Source organism: Arvicanthis niloticus, chromosome 18 (genome assembly GCF_011762505.2).
Source record: "Arvicanthis niloticus isolate mArvNil1 chromosome 18, mArvNil1.pat.X, whole genome shotgun sequence".
NCBI classification, from domain to species: Eukaryota; Metazoa; Chordata; class Mammalia; order Rodentia; family Muridae; genus Arvicanthis; species Arvicanthis niloticus.
Genome location: NC_047675.1, coordinates 15,396,979 through 15,419,740, shown reverse-complemented (window position 1 = coordinate 15,419,740; position 22,762 = coordinate 15,396,979). Strand labels below are relative to the sequence as shown.

The 22,762-nt window shown below is 50.9% G+C and overlaps 1 protein-coding gene across 2 annotated transcripts in view; it reads left to right on the top strand.

The window, feature by feature from the left end:
* Positions 1–1,027: 1,027 nt before the first annotated feature.
* Positions 1,028–22,762, top strand: part of Znf423 (zinc finger protein 423) — a 297,120-nt gene continuing 275,385 nt past the window's right edge. Inside the window, exon 1 of one of the 2 annotated variants that reach the window (XM_076915562.1) lies at positions 1,028–1,365. In XM_076915562.1, the coding sequence (XP_076771677.1) occupies positions 1,326–1,365 (40 nt within the window). In that variant the 5' untranslated portion in view covers positions 1,028–1,325. Of the gene's footprint in view, positions 1,366–16,587; positions 16,693–22,762 lie in introns of those variants that run through there. The other variant, XM_034522804.2, reaches the window with a different exon arrangement.

Here is a 22,762-nt window from a genome sequence, read left to right as displayed (position 1 = left end):
TATTATGTGTCTCTGCAGTGCAGCCCCAGCAGCCGGATCGGGAGGAGGAGAGCCAGCGACCACAAAGAAGACAGGAGCGCGAGGGAGGCTGGCGGGCGGGCCGGCGCCGGCTGGAGCGCGGAGGAGCCGGGGCGCAGCCGCCGCCGCCGCTGCCCGGGAGGACGGGAGCCCGGCCGCCGCCGCCGCCGCCTGCTCTTCCTCCTCCTCCGCCGCCGCGGCCGCCACCTCCCCCCTCTCCCAGCCCCTGGTCCATGGAGGCAGCTAGCGGGGCCGGCGACTTGGCACCGGCCTGGGGATCGACTGCGCGTCGCGCGCTGAGCACCGCAGCCCGAGGGCAGGCAGCGGCGGCCCGGCACACCGGCTGAGCAATGCCCGTGCCACGGGCGCCCCTGCCCGCCTCCGCCTGAGCGCCCCCGCGCTCCCCTTACTCCTCCAGGGAGCCCGCATCAGATCGAGCCGAGAGCCAGAGAAGGGGGCGTGAGCCGGGGACCCCCAGCCGCGGCTTACAAGCCACTGCGGCCGTTTCGAGCCCCCTCTAAGTAGGCTGAGTTGAGGGACCGCCCCCCCCCCATCCATCATAATTTCCAAACCAGGCATTTGGGCATTTTTGAGCCATTAATATTTATTATTATTATTTGTGTGTGTGTGTGCGGCAGGGGTAATTTGAAGGCTTTTTTTTTTTCCGGGGGGTACTAAGCTTCTGCGCTCCGGACCGCCTCCGGTCTCCTCGCCCCCTGAGACCCTACCGGCTCAAGCCCGTTCCCCCTCCTCAGATGGGTTCATTGTGAGCTCCGCACCGGGCTGTGTGGCCGGACGCCTGCAAACTTTGCACAAAAATCCGGCAAGGGGCGGAGGAGAAGGAGGAGGAGGGTGAGGGTGGCGGTGGTGTGGGGGAGAGAGGGAGGGGGCCGCAGGGGCCGGGGGCCGGCGGGGGGTGGGGAGGAGGAGGGGGGCGGCTTTTTTTTTTTTTTTTTTTTTTTTTTTTTGCATAACTCGGCTCGGCCGAGTGGCCTCCGGACTCCCCGCGCCGCTGGGACCGCCACTGGGACCCGGAGCCCCCGGCTGCCGCATTGCAACAGGCAGGGCCCCGGCGCACCCCCCGGGCCTCCCCCCGTCCCCCAGCGGCCTGGGCCGGCCAGGGCTGCCCCCCACAGGGAGGCTGCCTGGGACCTGCGGTCCTTTCCTTACGGCCGCCGACCCGGCTGCAAAAAACAAAGTTTCCGAGAGGCAGGCGGAGGAGAAGGGGGAGAAGGGCTGCCCGGAGCGGCGGGGGGCGGTGCGGGGAGCCGGCCGCGGACGGCGACGGAGCGCCCGGAGCCCCGGACATGTCCAGGCGGAAGCAGGCGAAGCCGCGATCGGTGAAAGGTGAGCGAGCGAGGCCCGGTGGAGGCGCGAGCAAGCGAGGAGGGAGGGAGCGAGCGAGGGAGGAGGGACCGGCGGGCGGGCGGGCGGCCGGGGACCGCGCGAGCGAGCGAGCGCCGAGAGGAGGAGGCGGAGGGAGGCGGAGGCGGAGGCGGAGGCGGAGGCCGCGAGCAGGAGGCGCCGGCGGCGGGGGCAGGACGCTCACCCTGCCCGCCGACCCGCTCCTTGGCCGCCGCCGGCGCTCGCCGGGACCCGGGCTGGGGGGCTCAGTTGAGGGGCCCTCGCGGCTTCTAGCGCGCCGGCCCCCGGCCCGCGTGGCCAATCAAGGGGTGCGGGACGACTTGGCGGGGATTGCGAATCTCGGAGGCAGCATGAGGAAGAGGTGGCGAGGACCGATGCCCCAGAGGCTGGCAGTCCCGAGGCGCCTTGGTTGGCCCCGGCCCTCGCCTGCGTTCTCCGGTGGCCTCCTGGTCACTCGGGTACGCGGAGAGAGAGCAAGCCGGGCGTCCCCTCCCCGCTCCGGGCCCAGGTCGAGCTCCCGGCCCGGGCCCCCGTACTTCCTGCCGGCTCCACCGAGGCCAGCTGGGCAGGGAGCCTCGCCAGGAGTTCATTGTCTGTGCCGCGCCGGCGGGATGCTGGTCCCCAGGGGAGCGCAGCGGCTGCTGTGAGCGCCCCTCGGAGCGGGGCGTCCGGTACCACCCTGGGCAGCCGCGCCGCGGGCACCCAGGCTGTCTTCCGTACTGACTCCCCAGGGTGCGCACGTTTGTGAGGAGCTATAGATAGCCAAGTACACACATCCCCCTTGCTTTCTAGTTCCTCGGAGAGCCCCAGGTTTGAAGGGACCCCTGGAGAGCAGATGCCTCCGGGAGAAGCTGCGCCAGGGCCTCCAGCTCCTCCCTGTCCCCCTTTCCCTCCCCAGCTAGCTTCTGCAGGCAAGGCCTGCTGCTTTGTACCCAGTGCATCCCCTGCCTGGGCGCGTTGAGAGATAGATTAAGTGATACAGGAGCAGGACCAGAGTAGCAGTGGAGCCTGAAGTCCTGAGGCCCTTGTCCTGGTCGACTCTCCTGATAACCTCTGGCCACAGCCCAGCTCTGCTCTGAAAAGTTCATTTCCTGGAGGCCTGCGCGGGAAGGCATTGGGGCCGGCTCCCTTCCTGCCAGTCTTGCTCCTGGTTGGAATAGCTGGTGCTGAATCTGCACCACGTGGGTTTCCAGACACTTGGCTTCTCCTTAATTCTAAAGCCTCAGGAGAGTCAGGAGCACCTGGTCCCACCGAGGTCCTAACTCTCAGCACCAGCTCCTTTCTTTCATTGAGAGAAGTTGCGGCAGCAGAGCGCCCCATCCACTTCTCAATCTGGAGCAGTCTGACTTTTACAGAACTGGAGGTTCCAGAGGGTTCTGATTGTGGGACAAAGGCCAGGAGAGAAGACTCCCAGAAGACGACAGGGAAGAGAGAATGGAAAGAAGAGCTTTGCAGATTGAATAATATTTGATTTCTTTCCTTGGCTAACTACCCAGTTCTTGGCGAGGCACTTAGAGTGACCCAGAAGAAAAGTAGAATTGGAATTATCGGTGGGGAAACCAGTTTTCCTTAACTGAGGCAGTTGGTTTTGAGTTAAGCCTATGTATAAAAGCAAACTCTGTTTGTGTGTGTGTGTGTGAAGCTTGTTCACCTTTAACCCAGTCGGTGTCTCCAAACCTCTTATTTTAGAAGGCAAGCTATAGAAAGCAAAGGTAGGGCAGATCACAGCAAACAGATGGGTGGGTGTTTCAAAACTGCCTGAACCGAATTCTAAAAACACTCCGTGGATCACAGAGAAAGACTAGAATTGAGTTTCAGCCTTTCATGAAATGAGCCTTGAAATTGTTTTTAACGAGTGTCTGTCCCTAAATATATGTATTTGTATGTAGCAGGCAACTCAAGCAGTGATAGCCAAGTGGCAGGCAGACCAGCAGAGGTGTTTTGAGAAGTTCTGGAACATTGCCACACATTGCTTTTCCATCCTTGGGGTCTGAAGGACCCTTGCCTCCCCCCCTGACTCTCCCCAGAGCTTTCTTCCAAAAGCTTCTCCAGCCCTTTTCTCTCAGGGCTTTTAGTGCCTTTACTGAGGTGAATAAGGTGGAGGAGACGTGAGTGACCAAGTATCCAGAGAGGAACTGAGAGAGAAGATAATCTGAATAGATAAGAATTACAATAGGTGAAAGATTTATTGCTTCCCAAGAGCTGCCCCCTTTCTCTCCAGCCTCATTCCAAAGCCAGTGCTTAAGTGTAGACTGTTCCATCCACACCAAGGGTTTGAAAGGACTAGGTCTTCACCTTTAAAGATGCTAGAAGGTGCTTCTTAAGGAACAGTGGTTGCCATTAACATCGGATTTATTTCACTTTAACTCCACTGCTGTGTGTCAGAGCTGATGGAGAGGCATTGTGGACTTCCCCCAGTCTGGAGTATTCTACTGTGAAAGTCGCTTGGCCGTAATTTGTAATTGATCTCGGAAATATGAAAGCCCATAGCAGGAAGGAAAGACAGAAATGTAACAATTTTGAATGAACGCTCAGAACGTGAGATTTGAAAGCTAGGGTACTGCAGCTTTGAAAATCAAACAGGCCTCAGGGTCACTTCCCACTCTGGACACAACCTCCCTCTGGAGTGGGGTCACTTGTCCCCTCAGGATGTTTGTCCTTCTTTGGAAAGCTCAGCTCTATAGGAAGGATGCCCATCAAATAGGCAATGGGGTGGGGGTTCCGAGGCAGGAGAACAGGGAGTAAGCGGCCTGTTTTTCAAAAGCCTTGTGATTTTGTTTAAAAAAAAAAAAATCAACCCTCCAAACCACCCAAACTCATAAATGTTACAGAAGTCACATTTTCTGACCGATTTTCATTTTTCTTTTTGTATGCCTGTCCTGGTGGTGTGGCAGTTGCAACAATTTGTTTCCTTTGATGATTTTGGCCTCATTCCCTAGGCTGTTGTCATTTCGCTCACTGATGCTATTTTGGCTGAGGCTACCAGGTAGTTGGGTACCGATTACCAGCAGGTTTCTCTGTCTCTCAGCACTGAGGAGATCTGTCCTCCTTAGGCTGCATGGGAAGGTTCTTAACTCCTGTAGGAAATGAACACCCCCCCCCCCCCAGCCTCAGTTAAAAACTTTTCAATAATCTGTACTATGGTTGATTTTTTTTTTCTATTTTAACAACTGTCTGTTAGTTAATTACAGTTCTTAATATTAATTAGCACTTAGGTTGGGTCCATGCACCCTACCCCTACCCCCACCCTCCAAAATGACCACTTCTGACTTCTGTACTGTCCTTTCTTTCTTTGTCTTCCCTTGACAGCTTGAGCACCTCAGAAGTCCATCTTATAAATTTGGTGGTCTAGAGACTTGGGAGCAGTGTGGTTCACCATTGTGCCTGTTTCCATGGAAATAATTGAGGGGTAATAAGCAGAGGCATTCTGAGGTTACAGGTTTCTTGATTCAGCAGAGACCACACACAAGTGTAAATGGTTGAGATTTGTTTGGCTAAATGTACATGGTCTTGCAGGAAGGGCAAGACAAATCCTTTGTAGATTCTTTAGATTTCTCTAGGTTCAGGTAGATGACATTCAAATCCTAATATTTAATTCCTTCCACACCAATGAAATTACTGATGCCCAGCTTTAGAAAGACCTGTTTCAGTTTAGGAAATATCCTTTATGTCTAGTAATTGCTGTTTAGGTTCTTACACCTGTTTCCTTGCAAAAAAACGTAATAAGCAATAAAATAAGATAACTATGTGCCTCTGGCAGGAGAATCTTGCTAAATGTTTAACTGTGAGGTGTCTAGTGTGTATTCGCCAGGAAAGGTGCAAAATGCCGGTGACTTCCCAGTCATAAAGCAATTCAGTAGAACCAGCCAGCCCTGGCAATGCTGTGACATGTTAACAGAGGGGGGGGGGGGGACCACGAGAGGAGGAAACTGGAGCACATCCTCTTTAGAGTGTAGCCTTCCTAGCTGGAGACAGAAAGGCTGGAGATCTGGTTCAGTCGAATAGAAAGTTGCAACAATTGCTATATCGGTAGCCAGCTCTTAAGCTGGTGGCTGTGGAATCCTTCCCCTGATGTTGGATTTAATAGTCTGGCAATTAGATGCATTGATTTCTCTTAACTGTTCATTTGGATGTGTAAACGAAAGGAGCCCACCACTGAGGCTGCGGTGCAGGCTTGCCGCCTGGCTCTGAGGCTTTAGGTGGTGATGGTGGTGGTGGGGGAATGAATCCTCAAGGCAACAGCAACAGGGATGACTTCTTTTAAAATTTCTGTTATTTTGTAACAAAATGAAGAGCACCTGTTGTTTCAATATTCAGTAGATAGACCAGAGGCATCCGCTTTTTTTTTCCCCCTGAAAAGTGAATGCACCCTTGTCTGCCAGAGCTGCTTCTGGCATATAACATCTGTCTCTGAGTTATCAGGCTCAAGTGCATACTTTTGCTATGTTGTCTGTTTTGTCTGTTGGGCGTCAGAGGGGCCAAGTCACATCATTCTAGCCCTTCTGGTTTAGAGGACCTGTTTTCCTCCCCTCTGGATATCACAATAGTCTAAGCCCTGTGTAGGCATGCACCCTTTAAGGGTCAGGAGCATCCTTGTGTGCTCTCTGCTAGGCTGGTGGCTAGGTGGGTTAGTTTGGGAAGGGAGTAGATAATAAGCTGTCATGAACATCAGCCCTGCTCACTGGCTGCTTTTGGACCTGCAACTTTGTGTGTCACCAACTGCAGATTCGCAGGCATTCGAACTGTCTTGAGGTCATGGAAATGGAACTGAAGGTGGATAGGTTTCTTTTGATCCTTTTGCCAAGGTGAGTGAGTATGTTCACAAACTCACCTTATACACATCCTGGACAAAACAACCCTGGCACTTGGCACAAGACTCTTCCATCGTGAAAACATTTGCCGTTAGGATTCCTTCAGATGTGTGGGTCTCGTGTACTATGGAGACTTACTTGGATGCCCTATTACTATGCATAGTTGGAAAAATTCCAATATGTTGTTTGCTGGTATATTTGAAAGTTTCTTCAAATATCTATCTAATGGCAAGGTCATTATATGCATAGAGTACTTAGTTTAGCTTTGTATCCAAAACAGTCTGACAAAGCCTGGGTTGGTTCTATCTTGCTTGAAGTTTTTGGTACTGGTTATAGGCTTTCTAAGCCTGCTGTGGGCTCCAGGAAGGCTGAAATGGGTGGGAGAGATGAAAATGGAAAGTTCTGATTCCTAGCTTACCTGGCAGGGCCTGGGACAGCCAACAATTGGGGTTGTACACTCAGTAAATAAAAATACTTTCCCTCTTTCAAGGATGCCAATTAGCTGATTGCCCCTCATGGCTGTCTTTAAGGAGAATGGTGCTTTACCTATCTTCTTGTACAAAGGTTTGATTTTTTTTTTTTTAATGTCTTGTGAAAAGGATTCTCTTTGTCTTGATTGATGTCAGGAATAAAAGCATGATGGTAATATCCCTCTGAAAGCTATTGTATTGTCAGCCCTGGCTGACAGCGGGAGGGCCTCCCAGCGTTATAGATTAGTGCTGTGAAAACACTGACATTTTCTTTGTTACACTGCTGTTGTTCTTCCTGCAAAGTCAATTACACAATGTCAGCTCAGTTACCGAGTTGACTTTGGAAGTAGCAATGGTTTTCCTTCTCTTCTTAAAGATATAATTTTCTTTTGTTTTATTTATTTATTTATTTATTTATTTATTTATTTATACCCTCCTTCCTCCACGGTTACCTCCCCTCACTTGTGCCTCTGCCCCCTCCCAAACCCAGAAGAGCCTCCCTTTAGCTAGACATACACTCTGGTTTCATTTGTGACAAGTCACAGCCGAAGACGGCTGCTACATGATTATTTTGGAATTCTGCTCATTCATCTTTCCCTGGCTTTTTATTGATACAGTAACAGCCAAGATACATAAAGCGCCCCTAACAAATGAGATTAAAGTGTTGATAATCTCTTATCAAGTAGTTTGTTTTCTGGATTGGGGGGGGTTGTCATTGAACTTGGCAATTCAGTTTTTTTCTTTTTGTTCTAAGATTGTAGCTAAGTTTGGTTTGCAGGTCCATGGAACCCTGGCAAAAAGTTTTATTTTAATTACTTTTTTTTTTTTGAGACAGGTCTCTCTACATATCCCAGATGTCCTGGAATTCACTATGTAGACCAGGCTAGCCTCATACTCACAGGTATCAGCCTACCTTTGCCTCTTGAGTGCTGGGCTTAAAGGTGTATGCCACCACATTTGACATTAATAGAATTTTTTGGAAGACAGGATCTTGCTGTGTAGCCTAGGCTGGCTGTTTGGTTTATTTAGCTTTCTAAATACTGAGATTATAGGTTTCTGCCATCATTTGTCACTGACAAACACTTTTTTTGGTCACTCAGTATCTGTAAGCATTTGGATGTTGGAGGCTGGGTCTCTTGAGTTTGGGTCACATAGTGTCAGAGTAGAGGGGTCTCAGTAGAATGATCATGCACTCTCCCCCCCCCTTGTTCCCAACCACCGAGGGCGCATTGCATTCGGAGGTGGTCTCATGAGGTGGCGCCAGCCTTTTCTGGACACAGGAGGACTTGGTATGTCTATTGTAGTGTCAAAATCTTTCCGAGGAGGAAGGCCTTGGTGTGGCTTTCCACAGTGCTCTCCTACTTCACCATCTCTGTTCTTGCCCCTCAGTTCCCTAATCTGGTAGTGAGAGAGGCAGACACCTGCCTGCTGAGGTTTGTAGGAGTGTCGGCCTCATCGTTGCCTGACAGAGGGCTTCTTGTGAGGAACTGCCATCATCCTGAACTCCAGATGACAGGGAGAGAGATCCATCAGGAAAATCTGTCCTAGGATTCTAATTGTGGGCCCCCGAAGTTGTTATGAACCACCAGACAAGAGCCAGTATTCAACAGCAATTTGTCAGGACTAATTTTGTTTTTCTCCAATAATTGAAAATTAATGTCTTGAAGTGAAAGCAGATGTTCATGTCATCTTCTGAATTGGGATATAAAATGGGGCTCTGTGGATGTGCTCACTAATTTAACAGCCACTTTTCTCTCCTAGATAATGGGGGTACTGGGGCTGATATCACTTAAGGGCCAGGGACTAGCTGGGAGGGAGGGAGGGAGGGAGGGGGGGGAAGGAGGAAGAGGAGGGACTTATGAAGTGCTCTTGTGTTCATTTTGAGAGAACACTGAGTAAAAAAGGCTTTCCCTGGACTGTGGAACTTGTAGAGTTTATTGTTTTGGAAGTTCCTGCAAGAGTGTTTGAGTTGTTGTTGTGTGGGGACAAGAAGAGAAGCTGTGGCCTGGGGAAGAGCCTAACTTCCTACAAATATGTGGCCCAACTAATGTGGGAGTAAAACTGGTTAAATCTGCAAATTAGTGGCGGGGTGGTGGTGGCGCACGCCTTTAATCCCAGCACTTGGGAGGCAGAGACAGGTGGATTTCTGAGTTCGAGGCCAGCCTGGTCTACAGAGTGAGTTCCAGGACAGCCAGGGTTACACAGAGAAACCCTGTCTCAAAAAACAAAACAAAACAAACAAACAAACAAATAAAAAGATTGCAAATTAGTAGCCCATACTTTCTATGCCTGGAGGCAAGGGCAGGAGGCTTTCTTTGAGTTTTATGTCAACCTGGCTCATACAGCAAGTTTGAGGCATTTGAGAAGACACAGTAAAACCCCATTTAAAAAAGAAAGCAAGAAAGATTGCAGATGGTGGGCTCACACTGTGCAGGTTCACCTGACTGGTCTGTGAAGTGTTTAAAGGACGGTAAACTCAGGCTGGTAATGGCTCAGTAGGCAAAGGTACATTCCATCAACCCTGACTACCTGAGTTCAACCCCTGGGGCGCACAGGGTGGACAACAAGAACCAATTTTGGCAAGCTGTCCTCTGGCTTCCACATATGTGCTGTGGTGCACCAACCCCAAACAAACAGAAGCGAAATGGGAAAGATTATAAAATTGTAAACTCAGTACAGATTACCATGCAAAATATATTTTAAGTGGCTTGAAAGTGTGTGGCACACAGTGTTGTTTGGCCATCTCTGTGATCTTCCCATGTACAGCTGTAATGGTGTGGGTTGGGGGGGTCTGTAGTCTGGAAGGCACCACAGTGCTGAGAGTTGCTGAGTGCTCTGGTGGCCATTGTCAGGACTGCAGCACTTACTTGCCTTGTCCTCAGGGATACCACACTTCTGGAGGTGGATCCTGGTTCAGTCTGACTAGACAGGAGCCAAGGTAGGCCAGATCCCAGATCCCAGAGCCTACTAGGACCCAGATAGCCCTTGCTTGTCATCCAACTTGAAAAACAGGGACAGCTTTATGGGTTGGCTGCTTTGAATCTTACTCCTTGAAAGTCCCAATGTGGACACATAGGTATGGGTGTTGGTGCAGAGCCATTTGTTAGTCTCCTGGTGGGGTGGGGGTGGGGCACCTTTTTTACCCCTGCCTTTCCTGTAATTGAGAATTACTCGTTCATTACCTGGATGGGATTATTTTTGTGTAGCACTGACACTCCTGTCCCATTGTGAGGTTTATTTTACTTCTGTTGATCCTAGTTAGATAAAACACACTGATTTCTGACTCTTGCTGTATCTAGTTTTACCTGCACGAAGGCAGAATGATTACCATCTGGATTTGCTGAAGGGACAGGGCATGGTTAGACAAGACAGCTGGGTAGGGTTGTTGCCACATCCAGGTTAGACCCTCGGTGCCAGTGCTGTGGGACCTAGCAGCTACCAGGATGTTACTGGTTCCTCAGCAGGAGATAGAAAGCTGTCCCTAACCCCCAGGGGCAACAGGTTGGTACTTAGGGAGAGGAGAGGCAATCACCAGCTTTAGGGGTTCTCTAGAGAGGGTGCAGGAGGAACGCATTGTCCCAGTGGAGATGGATGGAAAGAGGGGGCTCTTGAGGCTGCAGAGTGCTGTGCCTCTGGGAACCTGTGATCAGTGCCCAGGTTAGCCTCTACAGATGCTCTGTTATCCCTTGTGGAGAAGTCAGCCAGCCAGGCCTTTCCTCTTTTACCTTTGGGTCCCTCCATCCTGAAGGTCAGTGGATTCAAACTCATCTTTATATGTTTCTGGCATCCTTAGACTCAACCAGCCTGGACCAGTACACTTTCGTTCTCAGGGAGACCACTCTCTCTCTGTACATCTGTGTATTGAATTTCAACTGTAGAGCTGTCTCTCTAACTTAGCTTTGGTGGTCTCGGTTCTGCTTCCTAGGGCTACAGTCTACAGTCCTTAGTCCTTAGTCCTTAGAAGCCAGTCCTTTTGAGAGATGGTAGCATCTGTCTTCTTCAAGTGAGAGAATTCACCGAGGTGTGGACACACTGGTAGGCAATCGGGGACTCCATAATCATTTATACATGATCTTTTACCTGCTTGCCTGGGTTATGGGTCTGAAAACCTCTGACTGAGCAAATATGGTGGTTGTTGTTGGAGTGCATATGAGTGGGTGAGCAATGAATGAGAAGTGAATGAGTGTGTGGAAGATGTGTAAATGAATTAACCAGGGGGTGAGTGAGCAGGTGAGGGCTGGATTGCAGGTACACACACTGTCTTAAGGTCTGAGCAAGACTTCCTAGCATCCATATTTGAGGCAGGTCCTGCTTCCTCCCTACCTTCCCAGTCTGTTCTGTGAGGGCTGTGAGGCTTCTGCCTGTTGAAGCTGGGGGTGGCTGGTGCCATCTCCCCTCCATTCTTGCTTCTCTGTAGCCACTGTCTCTTGTTCTGCACACCTTAGAAACGATAGCTTAGCATGAGATTTTAATAATAATTTTAAGGAGTAAAGTGGAGTGCATGACTGAGCCCACACCTCACGCTGCCTCTAGTGAACTGCCACAGAACTACAGGGATCACACAGGAAAGGCCTGATTGGTTTGGGGCTAGCCAGGGCTCTCTATTGTTCAGTACCACTGGGGGCCTACAGACTCTCCTTGTCTTCAGGGTTTGCCTTAGGAGGAAGAGGTACGAGTGAGGGGTGGGGCTGAAACAAAGAGGTGGGAGGGAGACTATGAACAGTAATGACCTGGTGGCCTGTTAGTTATCTAGACTAGAAAAGAAAGACCCTCCTTTTCTGAAGGCAAACCTGGCTTCTATCATGGGAATGAGGAAGGTTACAGAGAGTATACTCTGAGGTCTCTGGGAGGACAGTTTCTTGTCTGTGCCTGTTTCCTGTCTGTAGAAGGGGATAGAATTGGTTGGATTGTTACTGTATGCTATGCAGTGGAATTGAAACCAGAACCTTGGGCCCAGGGCCTTGTGTGTGTTAGATGGATGCTGTACATCTGACCTACATCCCCAGCTCTGGTTTTTTTTGTGTGTGTGTGTGTGTGTGTTTGATTGATTGACTTTTCGTTTGTTTGGTTTTGGTGGCAGTTTTGCTCTGTAGCCAGCCAGGCTAGTCTTGAACTTGAAATCTTCGTGCTTCAGCCTCCAGAGTTCTGGGGTGACAGGTGTGTGCCATTGCTTGCAGCCTAGGTATAGTTTTTGATTCATAAAAGCATAACAAGGGAGAATTAATGGGTTGGTAGTGATGAATCCAAAGCCATTGTTCCAGGGAATTCTGCGGTGCACAGCTGGTCCTGTCCTGCTCTCTTGCCCTCTTGGAAGCTAAGACAAGAGAGGCTGGAATAGGACTTGACAGCTGTGTGAGCATCTTGAGATGCCTGAGAATCTTAGAGCTGGTGGGGGCGGTGTGCCAGCTATGTAGATGCATTTGGCCCTAGGGCTTGGCCAAGTGTCCCTGAAGCTGGTTCTCTGGGTACCTTTTTCATCCAGGGATGATGAAGGTGGAGAATGACCAGGCCATACACATGTCCATCCAGAGTCATGGGGAGGACACGTGTGGGGTCAGCACTGTACAATCCCATCCCACTTGTACCTTCATGCAATTCTTGATTGACTTTCTGTTCTGGAGACGTGTAAACTGTGGTACTGAAATGCCCTGGCCAAGGTCATTCAGAACAACTAGGATTTGTGGATAAGTCTTAGCCAGCTCCAAGCCTGAGCCAGTGGTCATTAGCTTTATAATTACACTGACAGCCCTGGAAAGTAACAGAAAATCTTCTTTCTCTAGGTCTGCAGAAGGCCCTGGCTCCGTAGGGGCAGGACTGAGCCCTGCTTTCACACTTCTGTGGAACGCAGCCTTTGGGCTGACTGTGCTCACATCTTAAGAGAAAGTTAATGATTTCTGAGCTGGGTGGCAGTACAAGACTTTCATACCTTTCATCCCGGCATTCTGGAGGCAGAGGCAGAGATTGTGTGTTTGAGACCAGCCTGGTCTACAGAGTGAGTTCCAGGACAGCCTGGGTTGGTTATGCAAATACCCTGTCTCAAACAAACAAACAAACAAATGAGATAGTTTATATACATTGGTGTTTTAACTGCATGTACATCTGTGTGAGGGTGTTGGATCCCCCCTGAACAGGAGTTATAGACAGTTGTGAGCTGCCATGTGGTACTGGGAATTGAACTCGGGTGCTCGGGAGAAGCAGCTGCTCTTTACCACTGAGCCATCTCTTCAGCCCAAGATTTTTGAATCTTAAAATAACTTAATTCTATTTCTTCCTAGTGACAGTGGCTATTATCTTCATACCTAGACTTTTTCAAGAGTGCATGTATGTATGTGTAAGACATCTATAACAACTACACATGCACACAGATAGTATCTTATGCTACACACAGATAGTACCTTATGCTACCTGACTATGCTCTCTCTCATTTGTTATTCTCACGTAGCAGTGGTTCCAGTGTTGGTTGTACAGTTTTCTCTTAGATACCTGAAGTAGTCACATGACCTGGGACCACACGTAGTGCAGAATTTTTGGAGATTAGGTTCCAGGTTAGTTTTCCTTTTGAAGCATTCTGTATGTTTGAACATAGCACCAGGGCTAAAGACCGTTAGCACGGAGGTTACTACCATGTTAGTATTGTAGCTCTCCATGTTAATAGCCGGAAGCCCCTGGAATTTCTGTACAGTCCTCTGCTGGTGGATATGTAATCGGCTCCTGTGTTTTGCTGTAACAGTGATGCGGGCGCATCCTCACGGAGTTTTGTGTTCTTGTTTGAGCGTTTCTTAGTCTTGATCTCTAGAGGTGGGATTGTCGGTCAACGAGTATTTCATTGAACAATTGTGTTGCTATTTCCAAACTGACTTGCAAACCTCACACCAGCTGATCCACCACTAACTAGTGTGTGAAAGAGGGTTTCACCTCATCCTTACCTGAACAAGTTTTTCCCCCTCTCCGTTTTGTTTTCCTTTTGCTAAGAAATCACATATTGTTTTTATCCACACTTCCTTCCTTAGGGAAGTTTCTCCTGTTTATGGGCACTGCTTGGGTACCCTCTTCCTCTCCTTCTCATACACCCATTCTTCCTCATACATCCTGAGCATCTCACCTAGGTGAGACTCAGCCTGGTTCAAAGGAAGATTCAGAGGGAACCAAGTGGAATCCATACTGGGAAAGTCTGAATTCCTGACTGCTGGATCAGACACAGGACAGCCAAGGGAGAGAGAGGCACAGGCTGTGGCGGGGTAGATGAAGGGAATTCCTTTGATAGGTGACTGGGCAGACTCCATTTCATTTGGGCCTCAAGTATGGGATCACGCCACCAGGAGTAGCTAACATCGAATGAATGCTTGTATGCAGACATAGACTGTGATGTTACAGGCAGTAGATGTCCTTGAACCTGGGTGCTCACTTTCACTGTCTAGACGGTCTTGGGCTAGCCTTTTTCTGAGCAATAATGATTCTTTGTTTTGTTTTTAAGAACAAGATAGCTCTGGTGATCTTGGATCTTGCTTTGTAGACCAGGTTGGCCTTAAACCCTGAGATCTACCTGCCTCTGTCTGCCTCCTGACTGCTGGGATTAAAGGCTCCAGCGACAGGTGCACATGTAAGATGTGTGTCACCACTGCCTGGCAATAGTGATTCTTGATCATGTCTCCTCAGCTGAGCGCCTTTCTCATGAGGATGGTCAGAAGTGCTCAGTGAGTTGCAAGTCAGGTGTCCAAGGTTATGTAGTGACCTTGTGACAGGATTGTGCCTGAGGGAGGAGCAAGGGCATCCTGGGAACTTGCTGCTGCTTTGCTCACGGCTTGTCTTCTCCATCCTCTCTGTAGACTATCTCCTTTTGCTCACTGGCCAGCCACAGAAACAATTGTTGGGAGAGCAGGGCACTGCCACAGAATGGGCTTCATGTGCCTGTGCACACAGATCTGTGTGCTCCTGTGGGTCTGTGCACTTGTGTGTGAATGTTTCCTCAAGTGTGTCTCTATCTTTGTATGTGTGTGTTGGAGTCGAGGTATGTGCATGTGTGAGTTAGCCTTGAGTGCTAGCCGCCCGAGGAAGAGGCTGGTCACTGCGGTGGTGACCTTAGTGTGTGGCATTTCTGTATCCATTATTTAGGTGTTCGGGAGCACTTCCTGTGTGCCCAGCATCATCCTATTGTAAACACCAAGCAGCAGGTCTGTCTCTCTGGAAGTCCTTTGATTGTTTATAAAAATCATAGTTTGAGTGAGGTATGATGTCTCCTGTGACCAGATACACTTGGCAACACTGGATTAAGCAGAGTTACAACTTTCTTAAGCTTTTAGGGTTTTTCTGTGAGAGAGTCTCTCAGCAAGCCTCATGGTTTGTAAGGAGCATTTGTGGCTTGCTCCTCTCACCTCAGCTTGAGTTGCAACTCAAGCTCCACGCTGCTGCTGGTTGTTCACTTGCTCACTCATGCATCCCATGTGTTTACTGAGCATGTACTGTGTGCCAGCATTCCGTGCCAAGGCTCCAGCGACAGGTGCACATGTAAGATCATTGTAATTGGAGGGAGAGGCTTTTGCAAGTATACCTGACGATGACACAAATCCTGTTCAGAGGGGAATGGTAAGGAGAAGCTGTCTGGACAGGATCATCCTGGAGGGGACATGTATCCAATTAACTAGGGTTTCTGTTGGGAGGAGGCCTGAAGGGTTTTGCTTCCACGAGGCTGGGGAGTTTGTGGGAGGTGGCAGGGTATCCCCGAGTTCCCTCCTGCCTGCACCTCCCACCCCAACCCCCACTGGCTCAGTTCCTTTTGGCTTTTCTGGTGCAATCCAGGCCCCAGAGAGACTCCCTGAGTGATGGGTCAGTTCAACTAGGGCTGTCACCAGCAAAAGCTTAGCATTCTTGAGTCCCATTCTTGTCCCAGAACCAAAATGCCACGTCCTTCACCCCCACCACAGACACACAGCTCTCTCTGAGTGTATCAGCCTGATGAGAGGCCTCAGGCCACGACCCATCTCTGTGAGAACCATCCCTCAGGGTGCCTTCTCTGGTCTCTGCATTGTCCCCAGCACCTGGCAGTGGACTCACATTCCAGACTTATTTGACAGATGGGGAAATGAGGCCAGGAGGCTTCTCAGTCTCCTCAGAGGCCCAGCCCAGAACCTGGCCCTTCCCCAGGCCATGCTGTGACCTAAGGATGGTGGTGTTGATGGAAGCACCTTGAGTCGGGGACACCAGAGATTTACAGGACAAGAGGTGGGGAGTTGGGCCTACTGCAGCCTGTCTGTGGACTTGTCTCAGAGATCTGCATGCAGGGACACCAGGGCAGGGACAGGAAGACAGTGAGGCAGTGGTTGAAAGGGAAGAGGTAGTAGATGGATAGGCCAAGAAATGGGAGTAGGGAAGCTATTGAGGGAAAGGAGGGGTGGAGGTGGTGAGGTAGGGGGATGGGATAAGGGTAGGTGAAGCTAGGCCGCGGGTCCGGGGCCCTTTCTGCTTCGTGACCCGCGAAAGCCTGGTGGCCTTGGGAACGTGGCCCTTTCAGGGTCCCCACCCTCCTGCCCATGGAGGCGGCCCTGGGACTCCTTTGAGGCGCCGTCCTGGGAATGCGCCGGCTGCCCCCCGCGCTGAGGGCTCCATGGCTGCGACGCAGTAACTCGGGGCCTGGGCTTGGCACAAAGCGGCCGCGGCGGGGGACTGGCTGGGAAGGCACGGGTTGCGCCGCTCGCGCGTCGCCGGGTGGCCCCCACCGCTCAGCCGATCCTGGCGCCCTCAGGCCTCAGAGACCCAGGCCCGGCGGGGGCGGCGTCGCGACCCCTGCAGGGTGCCGGCCAGTGGTGGGTGGTGGACTGCAGCCCGCTGACCAGATGTGCACCTTAGGGAGCCTGGGGGTCCTGGAGCTCGGATTGGCCCCCAGCTTTGGGGCGGGGCTTAAGGAGGTCAGAGTCTGCAGCCTGGGCTAAGCACTGTAACACAATCAGTGCCCTCCATTGCTTGCTTCCTAGGGGCCAGGGCTGTTCTGAGCACGTCACACCAATTCAAGCTTCACAGACACCTATGGGAAGGTACTGTGATCACTTGTGGGTTATGGGGGTGGGGGAGCTGTAAAGTCAATTGCCCAACGCTGGACAGGTAGAACTAGACCCTATTTGAAGGCAAGCTTGGAGACCTCAGAGCTATACTGTGTCTCTCTGTTTTATGGATGTATGGGCATAGTTGGGTTTTTAAAATTTTTTAGTTTTTTTATTTTATTTTTTTGAGATATGGTCTCATGTATTCCAGATTGGCCTAGAACTTGTATTACAGCTAAGGATGATCTTGAATATCTGGTCCTCTTACCTCTAGCATCTGAATGCTTCGATTACCAACATAGACCAACAAACCTAGTTTATGGGATGCCAGAGATCCAAGCTCTGGCTTTGTGCATTCTAAGTAAGGGCTACCCGATGAACGACTTCCCCAGCCAGCCCTTGAATGCATTTGTCTAAGAAATTACAGGCAGAAGACCTGCAGACAGATCTAAGTCAAGTCATCTAGTTTGCCTCTTAAAATTCTCTCCCTGCTCACTCAGTAGATGGCTGGTACTGCCTGAGCTGGATGGCCATTTCGGAGGCATTCTGGGTACCTGCCTTCAGGGAGCTGACAGTGGACTTCAGAGCGAGATGGTCAGACAGAGCACATATTGCCAATGGCTAATTCTCACCGGGAACCTGCCCTGCTTATCTGACTTCTGGTCCTCTGGGAGGACATTCCAGAGGATGTGGGATATGACTGACATGGGAAGATGGGAAAGAGCCACAGAGGAAAGTAGACAGTCTTCTTTGTCTCTGACCCCAGGGCTGCCTTCCTTTGCCTGGGCCCAGCCCTGCTATGGATAGAAGGAGTAGCAAAAGTCACCGTCTTCACCCTTGAGAATCCGATAGGACAAAATCTGTGGGAATGTGGGGTGTGTACGTCTGAAGGGACAAGTCTGGATGGCTTTCTTTGAGGCTAGATCATGGTGGATAGAAGAGGAATGTAGAACAGTGGAAAAGTCCCCTGGGTATGGGCTGGTATTGTGCGGTAGTCTGCTGGTGTGTGCACACAGTACAGAGCATAGAAGATTCTGGAAGGTCCCCCAGATGGCTGTCTGAGCTTTGGTCTTTACATTTACTTATTTTGTATGATGGATATATATGTGTGGCTATGCACATGTCCTAGCATATATGCATGTAGATCAGAGGACAACTTGCAGGAGGCTATTCTCTCCTTCCACCATGTAGGTTCCAGGGATTGAGCTCTGTTCACCAGTCTTGGTGGCAAGTCTTCTTACCTGGTAAGCTATCTAGCTATTCCTTGGACCTTGATTTTTTAAAAGGCCTATTCTTAATTTGGGGGGTGGGGGCACTGACTATTGAACCCAGTGATTCACACGTGTTAGACAAGTTCTCCGCTACCAAGGTATGTTTCCTACTCTTTATTTTTTATTTTTTGGTTTTTTGAGACAGGGTTTCTCTGTGTAGTCCTGGCTGTCCTGGAACTCACTCTGTAGACCAGGCTGGCCTTGAACTCAGAAATCCGCCTGTCTCTGCCTCCCAAGTGCTGGGATTAAAGGCGTGCGCCACCACCGCCCGGCTACTCTTTACTTTATTATCTTTATGTTTTAAGTGATAGATTTATTTCTATTTTATGTGTATTGGTGTTTCCCCTGTGCATATGTCTGTGTGAGGGTGCCAGATCCCCTGGAACTGGAGTTACAGACAGTTGTGAGCTGTTATGTAGGTGCTGGGAGTTGAACCCAGGTCCTCTGGAAGAGCAGACAGTGCTCTTAACCACTGAGCCATCTGCCTAGTTCTCTATTATCTTTATTTATTTTATGTATATGGATGTTTTGTCTACATATCTGTCTGAGTACCACGTATGTACTTGGTCCCTATGGGGGCCAGAGGATAGCCTCAGATCCTCTGGAACTGGAGTTACAGATGGTTATGAGATGCCATGTGGGTGCTGGGGATTGAACCCAGGTCCCCTGGAAGAGCGGACAGTGCTCTCGACCATCAAGCCACCTCTCCAGCCCCTTTTATCTCTATCTTTAAACGAATCTAAGCCACCCTGCCCTGCAGATTTCAGTTCTGCAGTAGCCCCTGATTAAGTAGTATAGGTATGTGCGCCAAGCCCAGCTCTTAAAGAACACACAGGTTTATACAACCTCTGCGAATTGTGTCATTCTAGTTCACATGGCACCTCCACACACCCAGGGAGATCATTTTGGCAAGGTCCCTTGTGCTGTGCCAAGTGAGAAGGGGGGGGAGTGGGGCACAGAGCCTACAGGCCTGTTCTAAGCTCAGGAGTATCAGGGCCATTTGCTGCAGTGAGTTGGACTGTTTATGTTCAATGTGCAAGAACCTTGCTGGGGTCTATGACCTCATGCCCACACTGCTACGGCTGAGGATGGGAAGGACATCCTGACACTCCAGCATTGCTACAAGTCCCCGAGTCTGCCTAGCTGGCCCAAGCTTCTCCCATCCCCCATCCTGGATCCTTGAGAAGCCAGCTGCCCACATGTGTCCACAGTGCAGTCTGTCTGGGTGTCTCACGGGGCTTTATTCCAAATGTCCTGCCCTCTTCACTGATTCCGAGTACTGCTTCTCCACGCTCTCCAGGAGAAATGTGGAGGCCTGCCCTGGGTTTCCTGAACTCATTTGTCACTCGGATGTGCTGGGTGAGGCTGAGCTTGTCCCTGCCTTCCTGTGTATCTTGTCCTGTTTTATTTTCTTTGGAGAGTCCACCTGGGAGGTTTGCCTAATGAGTAAGGTGCAGCAGAAGGGACGGGGTGTTTATCAATTTTGTTTTTTTTGGAGGCCTACTGTGTACCATTTCCAAGATGACTGCTATTGAAGCTTCTCATGATTCCCTCTGTAGTCCTGTCAGATTGGTACCAGTCTATTCACCTGGCTGCAGGCATTGAGGAAAAGCCTAGTGTTCAAGGACATAGTGGCTAGAAACAATGGGACCTGCTAGAGTCACTCCTGGGCTGCCTTCTGCATTCCCGGTGAGTCATTGCCCACCTAGCTCCTCCCTAGGACGTCCAGGTGGGCCAGTGAGGAGAAAAGAAAAAGTTCTGGACTCCCGAGTGGTGACAGACACTATCTGCCTGAGGACTTGCCTGAGGATGGTGGTCCTCTTCATCCCTTTCCTGCTCCTGGGCTGAGTTCACTCCTGAGGCTCTAGCTGGGAATAAGCAGCCTGGACAGGTTAGAGAGGGGAAGGCTAACCAGGATGTCCCACTGACAGCCAAGAGGTTGGTGAAGCAGGCTGTGCTTGCTTCCCAGTGTTTTGAGAACCTGGCAATACCTGAGGCCAGCTCTTCTGTGAGATGAGAATTGGTGTATTTAGGGTAGGAGTCTTTCTTTCTCCCGTGGCTTCTCCCACCCCAACCCTCCAAGGCTTTGGTAATTTTTCGGGATCATTGGGAATCCTGGAGGTGACTGTTGAGGGGGTAAATAGCTTTGCTGGGTATGCAGAGTAAGGTGTTTGCTTGAACTGCTCCCTGTATCCCAGGCTGGTCTGTAAGCCTGCTTCATGTCCCCCCACCCACCCACCCCCATCCCATGGATGCATGCCCCTCCAATGAAGCCTGTTGTGTCAGGTTGCTCTAAGTCTTTGTCCCCATAACTTTCTTCCTCCATCCCCCACAAAAGCCCTGGATACACTCCTATAACAGGACACTGAACCCCCTCTACATTCTCTGCCCCCTACCCCCTCCTTGCTTAGCTTCCTGGAACTCAGGCACCCTGGAGGTTTCTGGACCATATCGAGTTGCCTGGGTGGGTAGATGCTTCCTTTTTTTTTTTTTTTTTTTTTTTTTTTTGGCCATGAGTCGGGGAGCTTTTAAAGAGACTGGTGACTGAGCTGAGCTGGTCATGGGTGGAGGCCTACCACTAGCTGGTGTCTCCCTGGATCAAATTGTGTCCCCTTGTCCTTCCCCTGAGAACCCCTGGGATCTGGTTGCCCCTCCTGGGTGGGAATCAGCTTGGGCGACGTTTCCTGCCTTCCTCCTTTTCCTTTCTCAGCAGACTTCCTAAGGATGCCTCTTGGGGACAGGGGCCCTACTCCAATCTCCTCACTGGTGAGCTGTGGCTGACTTGGCCTGGTATAGCCACAGTTCTGCTGAACTAGGGCCCAGCTTGGGCTGCGCTACATTTCTGCTCCCTACCCCAGGAGCCCAACCTCCTGGCGGGACAACCGGGCCCCAGCTGGGCACACCTCCTGGTCTGAGCCAACCGGCTGCTCCGTATGGACTGGAGGGTGGGCTCTAAGAGAGGCTGAAAGAGATGGGAGAGGAGCCTCCAAGGCCAATGGGTGGGGTAAAGGGAAGGACCAACCTGGGGAGGAGTCCAAATGAAGGCATTTCCCGCCCCTGCAGTTAATTCTGAGGCGATTTTGACAACCCTCACGTCTTCTGCAGCCGTTCAGCCACTCTGCTGGCCCCCCAAGGCCTACTGCACACATGGTTTTGCTTTTCCAGGCATCCTCCCCTGGTTCCCTCCCCCTGGGTGCCTTCACGAGCTCTTCGGCCCCCTCCCCCAGCCCTCCTGGGCCCCCTCCTTCCTCCTTGACCCACTTTAGTCCCCTGTTGCTGGGGGAGGGGAATGCGCAGCCGGCGGCTCTGATCCTGGCTGCCTCCCCCAGCATCCCTTGGGGCGGGCTCTGGATGGAGCCAGCAGGCTGAGCCGGCCTGGCCCCAGGGACTGGCACACGGCGAGCTCCGTGTGGCAGCCTCCCTGCCCCCTCCTTGGACAGACAGTTCTGGACAGCTGCCCCTGCCCGGGCCCCTGGGAGGCCCTGCCAGGACACGGCTCTGGTTTCCCCCAGCCCCAGGGAGCAATGGCTGTAGAGGTCCCTCCCACCGCTGCCTCCTTGTGGAGCACTTCCGGGAGGAGCCCCAGGGCAGGGGCTGTACCAGCTGAGTTTCCACCTATCCTTCTCCTCCATCTCTATTGGAGAAGCTTGACCTGGAGTTGTCTTATGTGTGCTATTAACCTGTGTGACATGGGGAACTCCGTTAGTCCCCTCCAGGCCTTTTCAGAATAGCGAGGGAGACAGAACTCATAGTTAACCTTGACTAAGCAGAATCAAGTCCCAAGGACTGCACATCACCTTGCGCTTTGGTCTCATTGCATTAGGAGCATGATTTCTTATATCTGTTTTAAAGGGAGTCATCCCACAGGGGTTTATGTCCCTACATCTGGGCTAATCCTCTCACATTCTGTGGTCTCTCCAACACTCGATCTATTGACTCCTCAGCTGCAGTGGCGTGACTCTGAGAACGTGGCTTCCGGCACCGTTGGGACCCTTCCTAATTCATTGACTGGGTGCTCTTTTGCTCTATGGTAGATCCTAGGAAGGCTAAGTATTAAGCCTGCCAGGGCTGGAATGTACTATATTGAGACCTTTTCTTGAAGTTTGACGTGTGACCCCCAGCCTGGTGTCCCCCATGGTGAACACAACCTGGGGATGCAGTAGGTCTGCTTTCAGTGCCCAGCATGAGTAGGAGCAGCCAGGAATTTCCTGTGCCCTGCCCATGAGCCTCTAACATATTGTCCCCTCCACCCATCCTGCCACCCTCCTCAAATGCAAGTGTGAATAGGTGGGAGGTCGAGAGGGGCTGTTAAAATTTGTGCTCCCTCCCCTGAATCTGCCCTGTTTTTTTTTTTTTTTTTTTTCCCCTTCTCGGAGCCTTGACATCATCCTTCCTCTGGGAACCTTTTCATTTGGCCATCATTGTCTTGCTGAATAAAGGAGAACTGGGAGGTGGGAAGGGGCTTTGGGAATGAACTCAGGCCATCTTTTCTTATTTGCCTAATTTCCTCACTCAAATGTGTCTTGTGATTAAACATTTTCTTAGCATGCTTGGTCAGGGCCAGGCTGGGGTTCTTTTCATAAACATTGGCAAGTGAGTTTAACAGCCCTGTTTGTATTAGCTGGAGGTTTCATTTGCATAGCGATTGTTCTTATGAAATAGAATAATCACTCGCAGTTTATGAAACTGTATAAATACCTGGGTCTGCGTCCTTGGTGCATGCACAAGCCTTTCTTCCCACATGTAAATGTATCCTGTTTGGGGGATGAAGTTCAGATTCCTGGAAAAAACCA